This window comes from Candoia aspera, chromosome 1 (genome assembly GCF_035149785.1).
Source record: "Candoia aspera isolate rCanAsp1 chromosome 1, rCanAsp1.hap2, whole genome shotgun sequence".
NCBI lineage: Eukaryota > Metazoa > Chordata > Lepidosauria > Squamata > Boidae > Candoia > Candoia aspera.
The window spans coordinates 193,404,757-193,421,000 of record NC_086153.1 but is presented as its reverse complement, the minus strand read 5'-3'; the positions used below and the strand labels follow the sequence as shown (position 1 = coordinate 193,421,000).

The 16,244-nt window shown below is 42.7% G+C and overlaps 1 protein-coding gene across 1 annotated transcript in view; it reads left to right on the top strand.

Moving 5' to 3' along the window:
* Positions 1-16,244, top strand: part of GAD1 (glutamate decarboxylase 1) — a 54,409-nt gene that overhangs the window by 18,134 nt on the left and 20,031 nt on the right. Inside the window, exons 3-5 of the mRNA XM_063318205.1 lie at positions 923-1,081; positions 8,452-8,694; positions 15,014-15,104. Coding sequence (XP_063174275.1) covers positions 923-1,081; positions 8,452-8,694; positions 15,014-15,104 — 493 coding nt within the window. The remainder of the gene's footprint in view (positions 1-922; positions 1,082-8,451; positions 8,695-15,013; positions 15,105-16,244) is intronic.

Sequence of the window (16,244 nt, the reverse complement as noted above, 5' to 3'; positions counted from 1 at the left end):
TTTTTGAATGTCTGCCTTACCTCGAAGCTGGCATATTTTTTCCGTGTGCTTTTCTGTGTTTCCAGCCTGGGCACGGTATTCAGTTCGGCTTAACGTGCGTGTGATTATGATTAATCATTATTATAGGACAGAGTATAAATAGCAGTAGTCTTATATATTCGGCGACCGAGGCTGCAGCCTGATGGTTGGGATTAGGTCCTTCAAACACAGAGGTGTTGACTTCACAAGAAACATCCATAAGACACCAGGTGTGTAGAGGGACACTTTGCATTTTCTTTGAAAGAGGGATGAGCAACCGGTGGCTCCCCGGATGCTACTGAACTACAAATCCAATATTCCTCACTTTTGGCAGGCTGGATGGGCTTCTGGAATTGTAGTTCAACGACATCTGGAGGAAGCTTCCCACCCTGTGCATACTGTTGCGCCCTGCGTCCCTCAGAACCGGGCTGCGTTAGGGATCCTCCCGGGAGGGGCTGGAGGACGCGTCTTCCTTAGCTTCCCAAACCGTTTGCTCTTACTGCTGCCCCTCCCTGAAAACTGCCAGGAAGCCCCCATTTCATTCTGTGGGGCGAAATGCCATCCTGCCTCGTCCTGAATCTCCCTTTTAGTGACCGAAGATGAATAGGCCCCGACCCAAGGGCGAGAAGGAGGGGGGCGATCCTCCGCCCCCCTGCCCCCACCTGATCGCCTTTCTGCAGCCGAGGCTTTTCGAGCTCCCCCTCCTCCCCTTCCTCCCCCTTCTCTCCCCCTGTACACCTACGTGCTCGGCAGTGGGGAGGGAGAGGCCCGCAGGGTAGAGCGCGGCGCGCGAGGGAGCGGCTCAGGTGCCCCTTCCAGGGGTGCGGCAGCTGGCTCGGGCCGACCATGGGAAGCGCGGCCGAGGCGTCTCCGCTGACCTGTCCTCCTTGTCGTAACCCTGCAGGCTTCCTGCAAAGGAACAACAGCCTGGAAGACAAGAGCCGGCTGGTGAGCGCGCTCAAGGAGCGGCAGAGCTCCCGGAACCTGCTGGCTTGCGAGAACAGCGAGAAGGAAGCCCGTTTCCAGAGGACCGAGACCGACTTCTCCAACCTCTATGCCCGGGGTAAAGTCCTGATCCTCTCGCTCTGTCCTGCTCCCCCATCCTGAGGTTTCCTTCCCTTGCTCCAAAAAGCCCCAACCCGTCGCTGCTTCCCTTGCTGGGAAGGGGATCTGGGGCCGCGGGGATAGTGCTTCGGCCAGCGCCGAGCATCTGGCAGCGGCTTTCCCGTCCCCGTGCGTCTCCCTCCTGCTTCTGGCGTCTGGGGTCATCCCAGGGCTGTCCCCAGGCACGCAAACCACAGGTTAGCCAAATGCCTATCCTGTGATGCAAACCCTGAACACTGGTGGGAGTTGGGTAATCTATAGTCAGGAGAATCATGGGTGGGGGTGCTTGTGGACCCAGCTCAGAAGCATGACTGGAAGGTTATCCGGGACAAGCTAAGGGAAGCTGATACCTTACGCCATAAATTGGCTTTAGGTTGGAAAGAGTAACCCAAATACTCCTAGAGGATTAGTCACTATAGCTAAAGGGAACCTTCATTTACAGCGGTAGTATACCTTTAAATACCAGGTGCAAAAGGAAGGTCTGTGCCAACTTGTGGTCCCAGGCCCACATGCAGCTCCTGAGCCTCTTTTTGCAGGCATAAAGTCATAGGATGCCCAGTCCAATCACGATGCCTGAAAACAAGCTGCACCGTTTCCCATCATTTTATGGGAAGAAATACGTGGAAACTGTAATCAGCCCTGCAGTGTAAGCTCAAAACTAAACAAAGCTCCCCAAATTCCCTCCAAAGCCCAGCCTTGCCCATAGGGACCCTGTGACCCCACCCATTCTGTGATCCCTGCTATCCCAAAAAACCCAACCAGTTGCTCACTTCTTTATGGGCTCCTGGCTGTCCACTGTTGGAAGTGAGGTAAAATACTCTGGAAGAATGCTCCGTTTTACCCAACGGGGCTCTCTTTTTAAAAATGTTCTGGCAAGCTTCCTCTAACCTCACAGGCATTATAAGTTTGGGGACTCCCCCCCCCCTCCAGTGATCTGCTTAACTTCCTTCTTATGAAATCTCTTCTGTTAATCTCATTAACAAAGCAAAGTGTTTAGCCATGTTTAGTTTTAGGCTCACACACTCAATCTGGAGGAGATGAACGAGACTTTTGTGATAGGCCCCCTTCTTCCCTCTCCCTGATTCTCAATTTACATGCAGCTGCTAGGATCAGACAAGCAACAAGTTATTTATCACTCTTCTACTTGATTTATGAGCTTCCCTGGCTGGGATGTCTTGTGCTGGACTGAACAGCTGATCCTAAGTTTTGGACCAGCCATTCTTCTGGCAGCCTTCCCTCCTGCCCACAGTCTCTACTGCAGTGGAGGGTCCAATGCCCCATTTACGTTCTCATCTGCCAAAGAGCTGCTGCTAACCCAAATCTCACTTTTCAATGGCTTTAATTAGCCCAGGTATTCAGGACTGCAGCTCGTTTTCCATCTTGCTTGAGGCTGAGGGGAATTGGAGTCCAAAATAGCTGGAAATCATCAGGTCGTTTGGTCCCCGAGTAAGTCTGTGGTATTTTGATTGTCCAACCCCCTATTATTCAAATCAACTGGTGAGGGCCTTCTCAATTCAGTAGGTTTTTACAGACTCCTTCATCAGAAGTCTATTCCTTTAAATCTAGTGTCACTTCGTCTTTCTGAGACTAAGTAGCAATGGCTGAGGCTAATCCCTGAAGGTTGTTCTCCACTTCCTCTTAATTATGGCAGGGACATGCCCCAACAATCTGTTTTATCTATCGCAATGTTGCATTCATCCTGTCCCCAACCCCTGGGCAGTTTCAAGTTGTCCTTAGCTGTTCTTTTGTTAAAGTGGGCTCTTCTCCCCCCCCCCCCCCAAGCATTCAATAAGCTGCAGTTACACTGGGAGTGTGTAGGTGTTCATGGTGAAGGGAGGAGGGCAAGTGATGAAACATGTATTGCCACCGCCACTTCTTACATATTTATTGGTGTGCAATGTTGTAACACAACTTAGAAAGGATGGAGCTTGCACTGTGATGTCACAATGCATGTCCCGCCACTTTGGCGTCACTGTGACTAGCTGTGGATGCCTACACAAGTGGGTTCAACCTGAGACGTCTCACCAGCCATTCAGCCATTTGTCCGTGGTGAAGTCAGTTGACTCCCAAGGTGGTAAGATCAGCCCAGCACCTCCTGACCACCTTCCTCTCTGGTCCCAGCACAGCATCCCCTAGGACCATTCAGACTGGGCAACAGGAGAGCCTGCACGTATCCTTGCCATTGCCAAGCCTATTTCCAGTTCTTTGTGTAGGTGAAGTGGACAAGAAGGAGAGAGAGAGAGAGAGCGCTCTTTTTCTGCCACTTCATGGTACAACCCAGTCCCATGGCACCTGTCAGTGGACAGGTGAGGGACTGTATGGTAAAGCAACCCCCTGCACACATGTTTGCTGTTGGCTGTTGGGGGGAGCTGCTTTGGAACACAGATTTACTGTATTCCATGAGAGAAATAAACCCATGTTCAAAAGGAGCTCAAACAAAAACGGACATGTTGCACTGCGAAGAAGCAGTGAAAGGGAGAGAGAACGATAACTCACACAACCCCTGTCCCAGATCTGTCAGCTTATTCAGGTTGTCATCTACAGCAGGGTTCCTCAACTTTGGCAACTCTAGGCTCTGCGGACTTCAACTCCCAGAATTCCGGAAGTTGAAGTCTGCACAGCTTAGAGTTGCCAAGGATGAGGAACCCTGATCTACAGTATTGGACTCGTCTAGATCTTCAAGCTGAGGATCAGTGCAGAAGCCTGGTTGGTAAAGGATCTCTTTCCTTCCTTTGCCTGCTGTCTCTCTTGACCTTGGCAACTGATCTCCAGAGTGGGAGAAGTGGCACCCAAGGAGGGACAAGTTCTGACAGATACGATAGTTAAGCCCCAGCTATACACCAGCACCAGCACCAATAATGGCATTGCTGGGATTGGCAGATGGTTTTCCCACCAGCTGCAATGTGGGGAAGCAGAGGGGAGGACAGCCTTCCCAGAGAGGCAAATGAGGACACCAGCCTCTGGCTTCAATCTAGAACTGAGGCAAATGAGACTGGCAACAGGGAGGGCAAAATCAGTGTTCGCAGATAGGTGGTGGAGAGCATGTCCACTGAGTCATGGAGAAGAGCTGCAAACCAAAACTTTTTGGTTGTAGCCAATTAGGCTATATGACTGCTTGTACGGCAGCTTCTTATATGCCTTCTCAATGTGTTGTGCTGTAACTCCTATTATCCTTGGTCACTGGCTGAGAATGATGTGAATTGTAGTCCCACTCACCTAGATGGGGAAGGCTGTGCCATAGCTCTTTCCTTAGAGGAAGTCAAACTGAAATCTTTGGAGCTTGCTTCAGATGCAGATGGGAGAGGACAGGGATTATCTATTTCTCACTTGGCACTTGCTAGGTGATATAATATACCTAACAGGGATTAAATGTTGATATAGTATATCACCCAGTGAAAACATAAACCCGTGCAAACAGCCAGACCAGCTAGAGACTAGAGATAAGGTTTCTCATCCAAGACTAGCTTCTTCATCATGCCAAGTGAGATGTAGGTTCTCCCCAGACACTGGGTGCCCATATATAGTAGAATGGCTCCAGCAATCCAGGAGTAAATTGGATTGAAATGCTGGTGCTATTAGCTCAGTTCTCTCTTTTCCAAGCTGAGGGCTCCCAAATGTATTAGATTTCAACCTTGATGATGGTAGGGGTTTATGGAAATTGGCAGCTCAACACATCTTGAGGGCACTGGATTGAGGAAATCTGCTTTAGTTCATCTGGGGGTGGATCCTCCTGAATGACTGCAAACTCAAAGCAATGTGCTAGGAAAAGCTCTGGCCTTCCATTGCCATTGCTGAGACTGAATTAGTACAAGACTCCTCCTGTGTGGAGTCAGCTGGGTGGGCTGTAGCCATTATATATGGATTCTGCAGAGAACAAATTACATCATATCTAAAGTTAAACTTCATTGACTACATGTATTAAAGGAAGGGAGGAAGAATGCAATATAATTTGTTTTGGAAAATGAGTTAGTTGTAAACGGGACATGATATATGGTCAGCGTATTTGCCTGCCAAAGAAATAGCCAAGCTAGGAAAAACCTGATCTGGCACCTTTAAAAGCAAACAGATTCATTGCAGCCCAAGTTTCATGGCCCATTTTGCATCAAATGTCCCTAAATTCCTAATGGTTACAACGATCTAATGGTGGAACCAATTGCCTAGCAAGGTGATGGGCTCCTCTGCATTGGATGTGTTCAAGCAGAGGCTAGACAGCATCTGACCGGGATGTTTTAATTTGGATGCCTGCAGTGTACAGACAGACTCAGTGACAGAAAGGGTCCTTCCAGCTCTAGGATTCTACGCTGTCTTTGGCTGGGTGTAGTGAGGAAAATAGTGAAACTTGAATTGCCTTACTTCAAGGAGAATAACCTATTTTTATTTATTTTTATTTATTTATTTATCAAATTTGTCACCACCCATCTCCTCCAAGTGGAGGAACTCTGGGCTGTTTACAATATAAAACAATAAATATATGATAAAACTTCAATATAAAACAGACAATAAAACAATTTCACAGAACTATTTGTCTTTCCCTACTATAGTTTTTTTTGTTACTGCTGTTAATAATTTTGCAAAAACCAACAATTCATAAAGCAGTATTTGCTTTCACACATGCACAACAGATGCAGAAGAAGGATCAAGTTTTGAAAGTTTTCCTGATAATAAAGGAAGTCTATCAAGAGGGGGGGGAATTGTAAGGATATATATCTTTAAGAGCATATATGAAATTGTTAAAGGAAGACAACTTATGATGATCATGTGCCTTCAAGTTGGTGTTGGCTCTTTGCAACCACATAGATAGGTTTTCTGCAGGAGGATCTGTTCCCAGTCTGGTTCTTCAGCTCTTCAAACAATGCACCCATCTCTGCTGTAACTGAGTCCATCCACCTTGCTGCTGGTCATCCTCTTCTCTTTCCTTCCACCTTTCCCAGCATTATAGATTTCTGCAGAGAGCTGGGTATTTGCATAATGTGTCCAAAGTATAATAATTTGAGCATAGCCATTTGTTGATTTTTCAATTTGTTTTCTTGGCTATCTATGGTATTCTCAGGAGTCTTCTCCAACATCAAAGTCCAAAAGTATCAATACTCATTTGATCTTGCTTCTTCAGAGTCCAACTTTCACTTCCATAGAGTGTCACAGAGAAAACCACTGCCTGCACGATTCTGATTTTTGTAGGTATAAATAAATCCCAGCATCTGAATGTCTTTTTCAAGGCCTTCATGGTTACTCTACCAAGTGCTGGTCTGCAGTATATTTCTTGATTGCTGGTTCTTTTTGTTTGATTTTTTTTAATCCATTCAATCATGTCCAATTCATTGAGACTGCCTAGACAAGTCCCTGCAATTTTCTTGGTAAGATCTTTGGAAGTGGTTTGCCATTGCCTCCTCCCTAGGGCTGAGAGACAGTGACTGGCCCAAGGTCACCCAACTGCCTTTGTGCCTAAGGCAGGAGTAGAACTCCCAGTCTCCTGGTTTCTAGCCTTGTGCCTTAACCACTACACCAAACTGGCTGTTGACTTTTTGGTTGATAGTTGATCCTAAAAGGCAGAACCTAACCATTATTTCCATATCTTCATTGTCAATTCTAAGGCTGATTGCTGTTGAAATTAGTTTGGTCTTCTTTAATCTTAGCCCCACTTTTTTACTGTGCTCCTTGATTTTCATTACTAGCGCTTGCAGATAATTTGCACTTTCAGCTATCAAAACAATATAAGCATCCTCATATTCACAAAGGTAATTTATCACTGATAGTGTTAGGACAAGTGCATTCTTGTGTTCTGTGTACAAGAGAACACAAGAGTGGGTACCCCCTTCCCTGCTTTATTCTCACCCTTACAAACTGGATCCACTCATTGTTTTAAACTATGGTTTGTTTAAAAAGCCAAAATTGACAGAGTTCATAAAGCATATTCAGTCATAAACCATGATTTGTAAACCACAATAATTGGGTTCACCCAGCATGCCAAGTATAAAGAGTAAGTGAGGTGACCTTGATGGAAATACGCAAGAACCATTACAGAGGCAAAAGGGGCTGAAACATTTTTTAAGTCAAAACCAATGAGACGTAATTTGGAAGTGACTCAGGCAGATACCTCCTTAATTAACTGAAGCATAAGGAGGAGGAGGAGGTACAGCACAATCAGACTTGCAGGATTCTGTTACTGTACAGCCAGTCTTAATAAAAGTAGTTTTAGCCTTCTTGTGGAGTTGATTTCCTGATCTGGTCTATGTAGATGGGCTGATGCTAAATCATTAAAAGCACAAACCATACTGCAACATAATGCAATGTGTGAACCTAACTACTAATGAAGAATGATCATCGCTTAAACATTGAGAGGATGGGAGATTTCATCTAGAACTGTTTTAAAAGGCCTGTTCTTGAGCCCTGAGTCCTGAAAATAGAGATTTGCACTGAGGAGCTCATTAGATATTTATGAATTACAGCATCCACCATTTCTAGCCAGCATAGCCAATGATGAAGAATGTAATCCAACAACATCTAAATGGCCACACATTTCCCCTTGTGTGCTTTAAGCAGCATGAAATTTAATTAATCCATATTTAGTGGTTCAGAATAGGAATACTGGGTAATGAAAGTAGCAATAATTTTTCTAGATTAATTTATGGGTGTATAGGAGAGCCACTGCTGAGCATTGATTAAATGCTGGACTGAAGCTACTCAGGTTCAAATTCTTATGTGGTCAAAGAATTCACTGGTTGATTACAGACCTGCCCACAATTTCAACCTAAATTGTTTTCCAGGCTTATTCTGACAATAACTGGATGAGTTATCCAGGAGTATTCCATGTGCTATCTTTTGTTACTTTGGGGGAAAGCAGAACAAAAAACATACAGATTTATTTCTGTACCTAAGACCAGGAATGGAATTCAGTAAGAGTCAGAACTGGCTTGGCCTACCAGACTGTTTTCTTGGAGGGTACCAAAAGCAACAGTTAAAATTTTTTTTTTTTGAATTTTTAAAACAATAGCATGCATGCATGTAATTAATTATAACAACTAGCAACGAGCCTCTTAACTTTTTGCCATAGGTTTGACTGGCTCATCTCTTTGCCTGAAGTGATAACCTATGAGAAACCAAAACCATTCAATATTATATTGGAGATTTCAGCAAAAGACACAAAGAAGTGATTAAATTGTTAGGGAGGGTTATTATAACATGTCATCTGTGGAAGCTATCATCTTCTTGAATTAGAATTTTACCCTGATTTGAAGAGCATTTTATCACTGGATATAAAGTATATAGGAGGAGCTAGCAAGCTCTTTTCCATCTGTAACAGGATCTGCTATTTATTGTTCCTTTGTTCAGATTTACTGCCAGCCAAGAATGGTGAAGAGCAGACAGTTCAGTTCCTTCTGGAGGTGGTGGACATTCTCCTGACCTATGTGAAGAAGACATTTGATAGGTCCACCAAGGTGCTAGATTTCCATCACCCCCATCAGCTCCTGGAAGGCATGGAAGGCTTCAACCTTGAGCTCTCTGACAATCCAGAATCACTTGAACAGATCCTAGTGGACTGCAGAGACACTCTGAAATATGGAGTAAGGACAGGTGAGAGAACGCCTTGGGCTCTTCATGAAGGAAAGAGGTTAGAGCGTTGATAGGTTTTGTTCCCTACCTGTATGTGAAAGCATGTGATGCAGAAACTTTATTATAGCCTAGGCAGATCTGAGTCTGGTCAATGCCTAGAAGGGAGACTACCTCAGAATCTTTTCATGATGAAAAAGAGGTGTAAGTATAACCTTGTGCTGAAGAACCTAAGTGATGGTATGAGGGAATGTAGCACAGCATCCAAACAAGGGTTCTGAATGGGGCACACCTGCAGCCACATTCCTCAGCGGGAAGAGAGATTTCCTAGTACCAACAAGTTGGCATATTTTGCTACATTTTTTTTATTAAATTAGATTCTGGATAGCCCAATAAACCTCCCCAAAATAACATTTATTTGGGACCTGTTAAATTTCCACTCCAGTGTGACCACTCAGCCTGGTAGTATAGAAGGGAGAAGAAGGGGGGGGGGAAATGTATGTCCTCTGACCTTGGCTGAAAGAATAGTCTTTCTATCCTTATTTCCAAAAATAACAAAAAAAATATTAACTTCAATAGATTTATTTATGGTACAATTTATTTATTTATTTATTTGTCATATTTCTCTACTGCCCATCTCGCATACGACGACTCTGTCTGAATTCTTTAGTAGCAAAGGTCAATGCTAGTTGGTGTTTTTGTGATAAACAAAAATAAGTAGATTAATAGTACGGCATCTCAGTATAATCTTTTTGGCCCTACAGTTAACCTTTCAATAATTTTTCCAGCTGCACAGACATGGTTCACACATCAACCAATGCTATTCATAGTTTATTTAATCAGGGTTTATTGAATAAGCCATAAGTGTTAAGTTCTCCCTACAGACTAAGCCAGATCCAAAGAAATCACAATATGGCTTAGATTTAGCATAATGTGGGAAACTCATTGCTAAATTAAATAAAGCTTTCTCACCAGTTGGTAATGATCTAATTGATTATTTATACCCCACGTTGTTCAGTACAGTACAGCATTTTCACTGTTATTTCATTTTTTATATATATATATATATATATATATATATATATATATATATATATATATAATTATATGTGTGTGTGTGTATATGTGTGTGTGTGTGTGTGTGTTTTAAAAAGACTAAAAACTAATACAAAGTAATATAAAGTGAGAAAAAGAAAAGAAGAAAGAAATCAAAGACAAAGCTAAAAGGGCAAGAAAGGGAAAAAAGAAAAAAGGTAGAAAAAGAAAAAAGATACAAAGAAGTAGCTTCTGATCTTTTTTAGCATTTTCACTGTTGCTCTATGAAAATGAACTGTTCTTGTTTGTCCTGATTTTGATAGCAGGCATCTGGCTTCTGTCTGAGAGTGGGTGGGATCAAGGTAGAACGAGCACCAGACAAAGAATAGAAGACAGTATTGACCACCATGTTCCTGTACACTTCTATGTGACTTTACAAAACCTTATGGATATAGAAAGGCCCTGTCTGTGAATATTGTAATGACATACCCTTTATCATTTTTAAAAAGTACAATGTCAAGAAATACAATCAATTTGGCTGATTGTAAGACAAAATGTGTTTATGAGAACTTGGTTATAAGAACTAACTGGTGTAAATAAGGCTCTATTAAACTGTAAATCACATGGTTTAGAGGTTAGATTTGGACCTCTTATTTAAGACATATATGCAAAAGTATCAGTGGGAAACTTATTTTAAACCCAATCCCCTTCTTCTGATTGAAATAATTGACTTTGCTCTCCAGTCAGTCACCCTGCAGTGCATGTATTCTGTACGCCCACAAATGCAAAGGCTCCTTGCTTGGTGCTGTCATTAGGGAGATTGCTGGCTGCTTCATTTGTCACTCATATTTTGCATTTTACAGCACTGGCTGTAGCCAGCTTAGAAAGACACACTTGAAAAGTCCTATTCGCTTTTACTTGATGAAATGCAAGCTGCCTGTATCTCAAGGGAACAATATCATTAGGTAAATGAGGGCATAAATGACACTGAATTTGCACTTTTTTGTCTTTATGTTCCATGGACATTTAATACAAAAAAAAGGGGGTGGGGGAGGGAAGGAAGGGGAATTTGGATTCTTAAGATCATTAATGCTTCCAACCTTACTGATAACTCATTATGCAGCAGGGAAATCTCTTGCTTCCAGTCATTTCTGAATGACTTCAGACTTCTCTAATAAATCACAGTATTTGCTGAACAATCTGTTTTTAAAGCTTTTAAAGGTTTTCCAAGGTGGAATGATTGCTTGAAATGCTTTTAGTCCACATTGCAAGGGCAACAAAAATAACCTACTAATAAGCTCTGAAGAGGAACTTATTTCTACTGAGATTAGCAGTAAGAGAGCAGTTACCTCCTCCTTTCCCTATTTGACAGAATTGGAATGGTGAGCCAGGGTTGCTGAACATTACTTTGGTAAGATATGAATCCAGCTTGGAGCTAGAAGTTCTTGGTAGATTTTTTCACCCTTATCAGTCAACCAAGTGGAGGAAAGGCAGCATGACCTGCCCAGTTGACAGTGCTTACTAAAGCCACTGTCCATTCCCAGTGTTAAGCTCATCCTTTGAGGACATGACACATTTGCTCTTCTTAATAAATGCTCCCTTCCTCTGGAGAGTTATGCAGGAAAAGTCCTAATGAAGGATCTTCCATATTCAGCAATAATCTCTCAGGTTACTAAGTGCTGAAGGCAAACAACAGAGAAAGATGATCACCCGTGTCCTCCTTCTAAGCTTCCAGAAGCATATTTGGCCACTCCAGGGCAGAATGGGTGAAATGGACCTTTGGCCTGATCCAGCAAGAACAGGAGAGAGAGAGAAAGAATCTGCCATATAGGTATGGGATGCTGCATTAAAAGAACTGCCTTGGAAATGCATGATCCAGGTCTCCTAGCCCTGCCATTCTAACAGTCTCTGTAGCTCAGCCTCTTTTCAGAGACTCTGTGGAAAGGAAACTTTTGAAAAGGAAAGTAAATCAAGGGTATATTTTTACATTCTTAGGGAAGCCATGGTACATTTTTTCAGAAATGTTGATTGCCATGTGGTAGCCCTCTTTGTGACAATAGGACTTCTCTGTTCCTTTCATAAGCAGGGAAATTCCTTATTGCACAATGGGGAAACTTCTTTATGTGAGCAGAGCATTTTCCTTTGTGCAAGAGAAAGGAGTTCCCACATGAATAACACTCTGGTTTACTCACTAATTTGTACTGGACCAACAATCCTGCTATTAAACTTCAGAGGATGGTAAGTGGGCCATCCAATGGGATCAATGAAGTTCTGTGATGGTTTGATAAAAGCAGGAGACTGCCCTGATCTTCAGGGGAGTTGTCCAGCGCTGTAAAGTGTGAAGACCAAGGGGGTCTCCTAGGGACTGGGAGGCAGCAATGGAGGGTTTTCATAATGAGTCTAATATTTTAAAGGGACCCTGATTTTGATTACACTTAAGATTGCTTCTTCATTAGCAAGTTTCTTAAATTTGTACGGTCTCCTTCTGCCTGAAGAATGTAATAGCATTAGCCCTGGTCCCAGTGCCAGTCCTAACCATATAATTACTACTGCTGGGGTTGGGGTAGGAACAGAACTTTCAAACGGAGGTAGATTAGATTCACAACTATGCAGGTCTTTGGTTTTGGAGTGTGGCCTCAAGCATTTCTTAGGCAAAGGTCTACAAATAGATGAGATGTTCCCATGTAAATCCAAATGTAGAAGGTGGCAAGATTGTAATGTACCATTTTACTTCAAAAGCTTGCCTTTAAAAACCCTGTTCATATGAAGTCTGGTGGAGAAAGCAAACATCATTCTTGTGCCTGTTGAAAAATGCAGGATAGTTCTTGCCTATGGCTTTGAATCATGGTCAGAAAAGATCTGTCTTTATAAGGCACACAAACACACAGAAAAAGCTCATACAACCTTTGGATTGGAATTCACTTTTCATCATTCTCCAGGTTTGGTCATAAACTGTACATTGCTGCAGCAGCACATGATAGTCAGAATGTGGCACAATAAATGTGAACATGCGATGTCGTAAGAGGACTATTTGTCCTTCTAGAGCAGCGGTTCCCAACCTTTTGGCACAAGGGACCGGTTTCGTGGAAGACAATTTTCCCACAGACCGGGGGTGGTTTCGGGATTATCCGAGCGCTTCCTCTTTTTCCCGACCTTTTATTCTTTTTTCTTCGCACTGTTTGCAGATAGCAGCCAATGGGCTTGCTTTCTCTGACAGGAGGCGGAGCTCAGGCTGTAATACGAGTGATGGGGAGCAGCTGTAAACACTCAGGCTGTAAATTCGCTTGCTCACCCACCGCTCACCTCCTGCTGTGCAGCCCGGTTCCTAACAGGTCACGGACCGGTAGTGGTCTGCAGCCTGGGGGTTGGGGACCCCTGCTCTAAAGGATTTCCTGACTCTGTACAGCTAGCTACTCCCCAAACAATTCATAGTAAGTACAGTAGCTAAAAAGGGTATACAGCATAGGATGCGACTATATCAGTATATAGCACTCACAGCACTGTTACTGGCTTGGAATGTGGGAATTAACAGATGAACAAATAAACAGTGGCAAAATATTCTTGCTCTTTGCCTGGAAAGATCATCTTTGGTATTAGCCTTAGTTAATCTGGTGTTTTTCAGATGTGTTGGACTAACTCCCATAATCCCCAGCCAGCATGGCATTTTGACTATGTGAGTTGAGGTCTAGCAGATCTGGTGGACACCATATTGGAAAAGATTGTTCAGTGTCTAAAACTATAAAAAGGTATATCCAAATGGCTCAACTACTTCCCTGAGATCTACTGTCTTTCTCCGGAGTTCAGTCTACTGCAAGTAAAACCTGTTTTCTAAAGTTTAAACTATAAGCTATGTTTCTTTCATTTTAAATAATCAGATGTTCTTTTATTTCAATCCTTAAAACCCATAAACCCTTTAAAATAAATAACATGCTTATTTCACATTTACAGGGCAATCTATATATTTTTTTAAAAGTAAGTCTCACTGCGTTCAAAAGTGCTTACTTCTAGTAGATATGCATAAGGATGGAGTCTTCAATTACATTAAAATGTGTTAGTGTAATTGTCCTGGCACAAATACTCAAACAGATTTTTCTTCATACATATGAGTTTTACAGCAAGGTTCTGAAGAGACGTCATTCTCCACATTACTTGGGTATGACTAAGTTTGAATGGATTGCGTTTTGTTTTCTGAGTAGGATGTTGAGAGATTTCTTTTCTACCTTCCTGACAGCTACAAATCACAAGGAGAGCAAGACCAGTGTTAGTAGCAGGCAAGCACTATCATGTGAAATGTGGCTCTGGGTATGCCTTTCACAGACAGTTCACTATCAAAGCAGTCACCGAAACAATAGTGTAATCTGCTCATATGGCATGACCAAATACGTATTTTGTTAACAATCATTTTATAGGGACATGGATAAACTCTGCATTAAAGTCATGAAGTCGATACAAAACGTAATTTTAAAAATGGTGTTCATCATGCGGAGACATCTAGTGCTGGTCCTGTGACTCTGCCAAATGCTACTTGGATTGCAGCTAATCTAGAAGAGCCTGAATGGGCAACGGGCAATAAAACACTACACCAAACTCTGGGATATTCTCATTCTGGTATGAGCTGGTGGTGGTCTCTTCTGCTAGGCAGCAGAACTTCCCTAGCTATCCGGAGTTCATTTTGCATATGTTTGGACTGGTGTGGCCTGAAGAAACAATGAAATACATTTTTAAGGGATTTTTTATATACAAGTGGGGTTGGCTCTCATGTAAAAAGTTGCTATATACACACACAATCCGTCAACCCAAATGGGAGGGCTCTAAGTTCTCTTTTCATAAAAGGGTCAAGGAGCAAAAAGTGTTGTTACTGATGCTTGACACACTCCCGAACAGTTGTGACAGAATTATTTCTATATCAACCACTTTTAAACAAGATATGGAATGTTTCAGAGCTATTTCTGTTTCCTAATTTGTCTAGATTAGGTGTCACCAGCCTGAGCACTCTCCAGCTCCAGAACGCCATGCTGTGCCATGCTGGCTGGGGAATTCTGGGAATTAAATACCATACATTTGTAAGGCACCAAAGGTGGGCAGAAGAGTGGACATAAACATTAATAGAGTGGACACAAACCTTAAGAACTAATGCCTTCTGAGTTCACAGATTCTTCTACAAAGTTGCTGATAAATGTATAGAATTAGTTGTCCCTTCCCTTCCCTTCCCTTCCCTTCCCTTCCCTCTTTTCTCTATAATGGATATAAATACGCATGGATGAACTGATAGCTATTATCTTCAAGTAGGTGTAATTTATTTTTCTAGGTCACCCTCGCTTTTTCAACCAGCTTTCCACAGGGCTTGATATCATTGGCTTGGCTGGGGAATGGCTGACATCTACAGCTAACACAAACATGTAAGCACCTTTTGCTTTTCTTTCCGTTACCCAGAATTCAGATTCAAATCTGAGGGGATCCTGGGCAAAGTTGAGTTGTATACCTAGGAGAGCCCTAGTTAAAAGACAGTTGCTGGGCCCCATTGCCACTAAATGCCAGCATTCAAATCTTGTTTTTAAACAAGCAGTAAACCTTCAAACTTATGTCAGTGTGGACTTCACAAGGGAAAAAACAAGAAGAAAAAGGCAGGGAAATTGGTTTCCTTAGCTCTCTTCATTTGCTTTGACTTGGGTCCAAACTCCGCTCTTAGTGGCAGAAAGGATAATTAAGTGTGCTTAGATGGATTAGTTACAGGTTGTAGTACAATTGTAGCTAGGATATATTGAAAACATTAAGGCAGCTCTGGGGTTATGTTGTCCTATGGTCTTTATGGGGGAAGTTTATGGGTCTGCACATGAGAGAAAAGGAGAACCAGCCAAAGCAACTGATAGAGCAGAGGCCAGCAAACTTTTCCTGCCCCTTCTCTGTCTCATCAGCCAAGGAGCACAGCAGCCACTGACCTTGAAATCAGGTTAATTAAAACAAAGAGCACACTTCCAGGATTTGGTTTGAACTCTGTCTGTTGCCATAGAAGAACCTTGTAAGGTGCAAATTGGAAAAACAAGATACCCATTGGAAGCATTAAAAGAGTGTAAATAGGGACTGGAATTTAGCTGTTGGAGGACACTTGTAGCTAGCATGACATTTCCTATGAAATGCCATTGTTACTGCCTTTATTAAGATTACAAAGTGAAAAAAGGGAAAATGAGACTCCTGCTAATCATTAAAATTGGCCTTTGACAAAAACAGCCACCCTCCTGTTCACTATGAACACGATGCAGAACAACGTGAGATGGGAACTATGCACTGATCTGCATGACCTTAAAAAGAATGATAGGGTTCCAAACATTCATCCCAGTCAAAAGTGAGTTTAGAATCTTGTTAGATGTGTACTTGTCTCTTATGTCCATGCATGTTATGATGGCTGCATTCATAAGTAGTTGAAAATGCAACAAGATGGAAAAGTTGTTTGTTAGAAGATGGCAGCATTTCACTTGCAAATTGAAAAGGAAATGTTCTGTCACCTGCCTAATTGTCCGCTGAGGAGGTTCTATTGAACA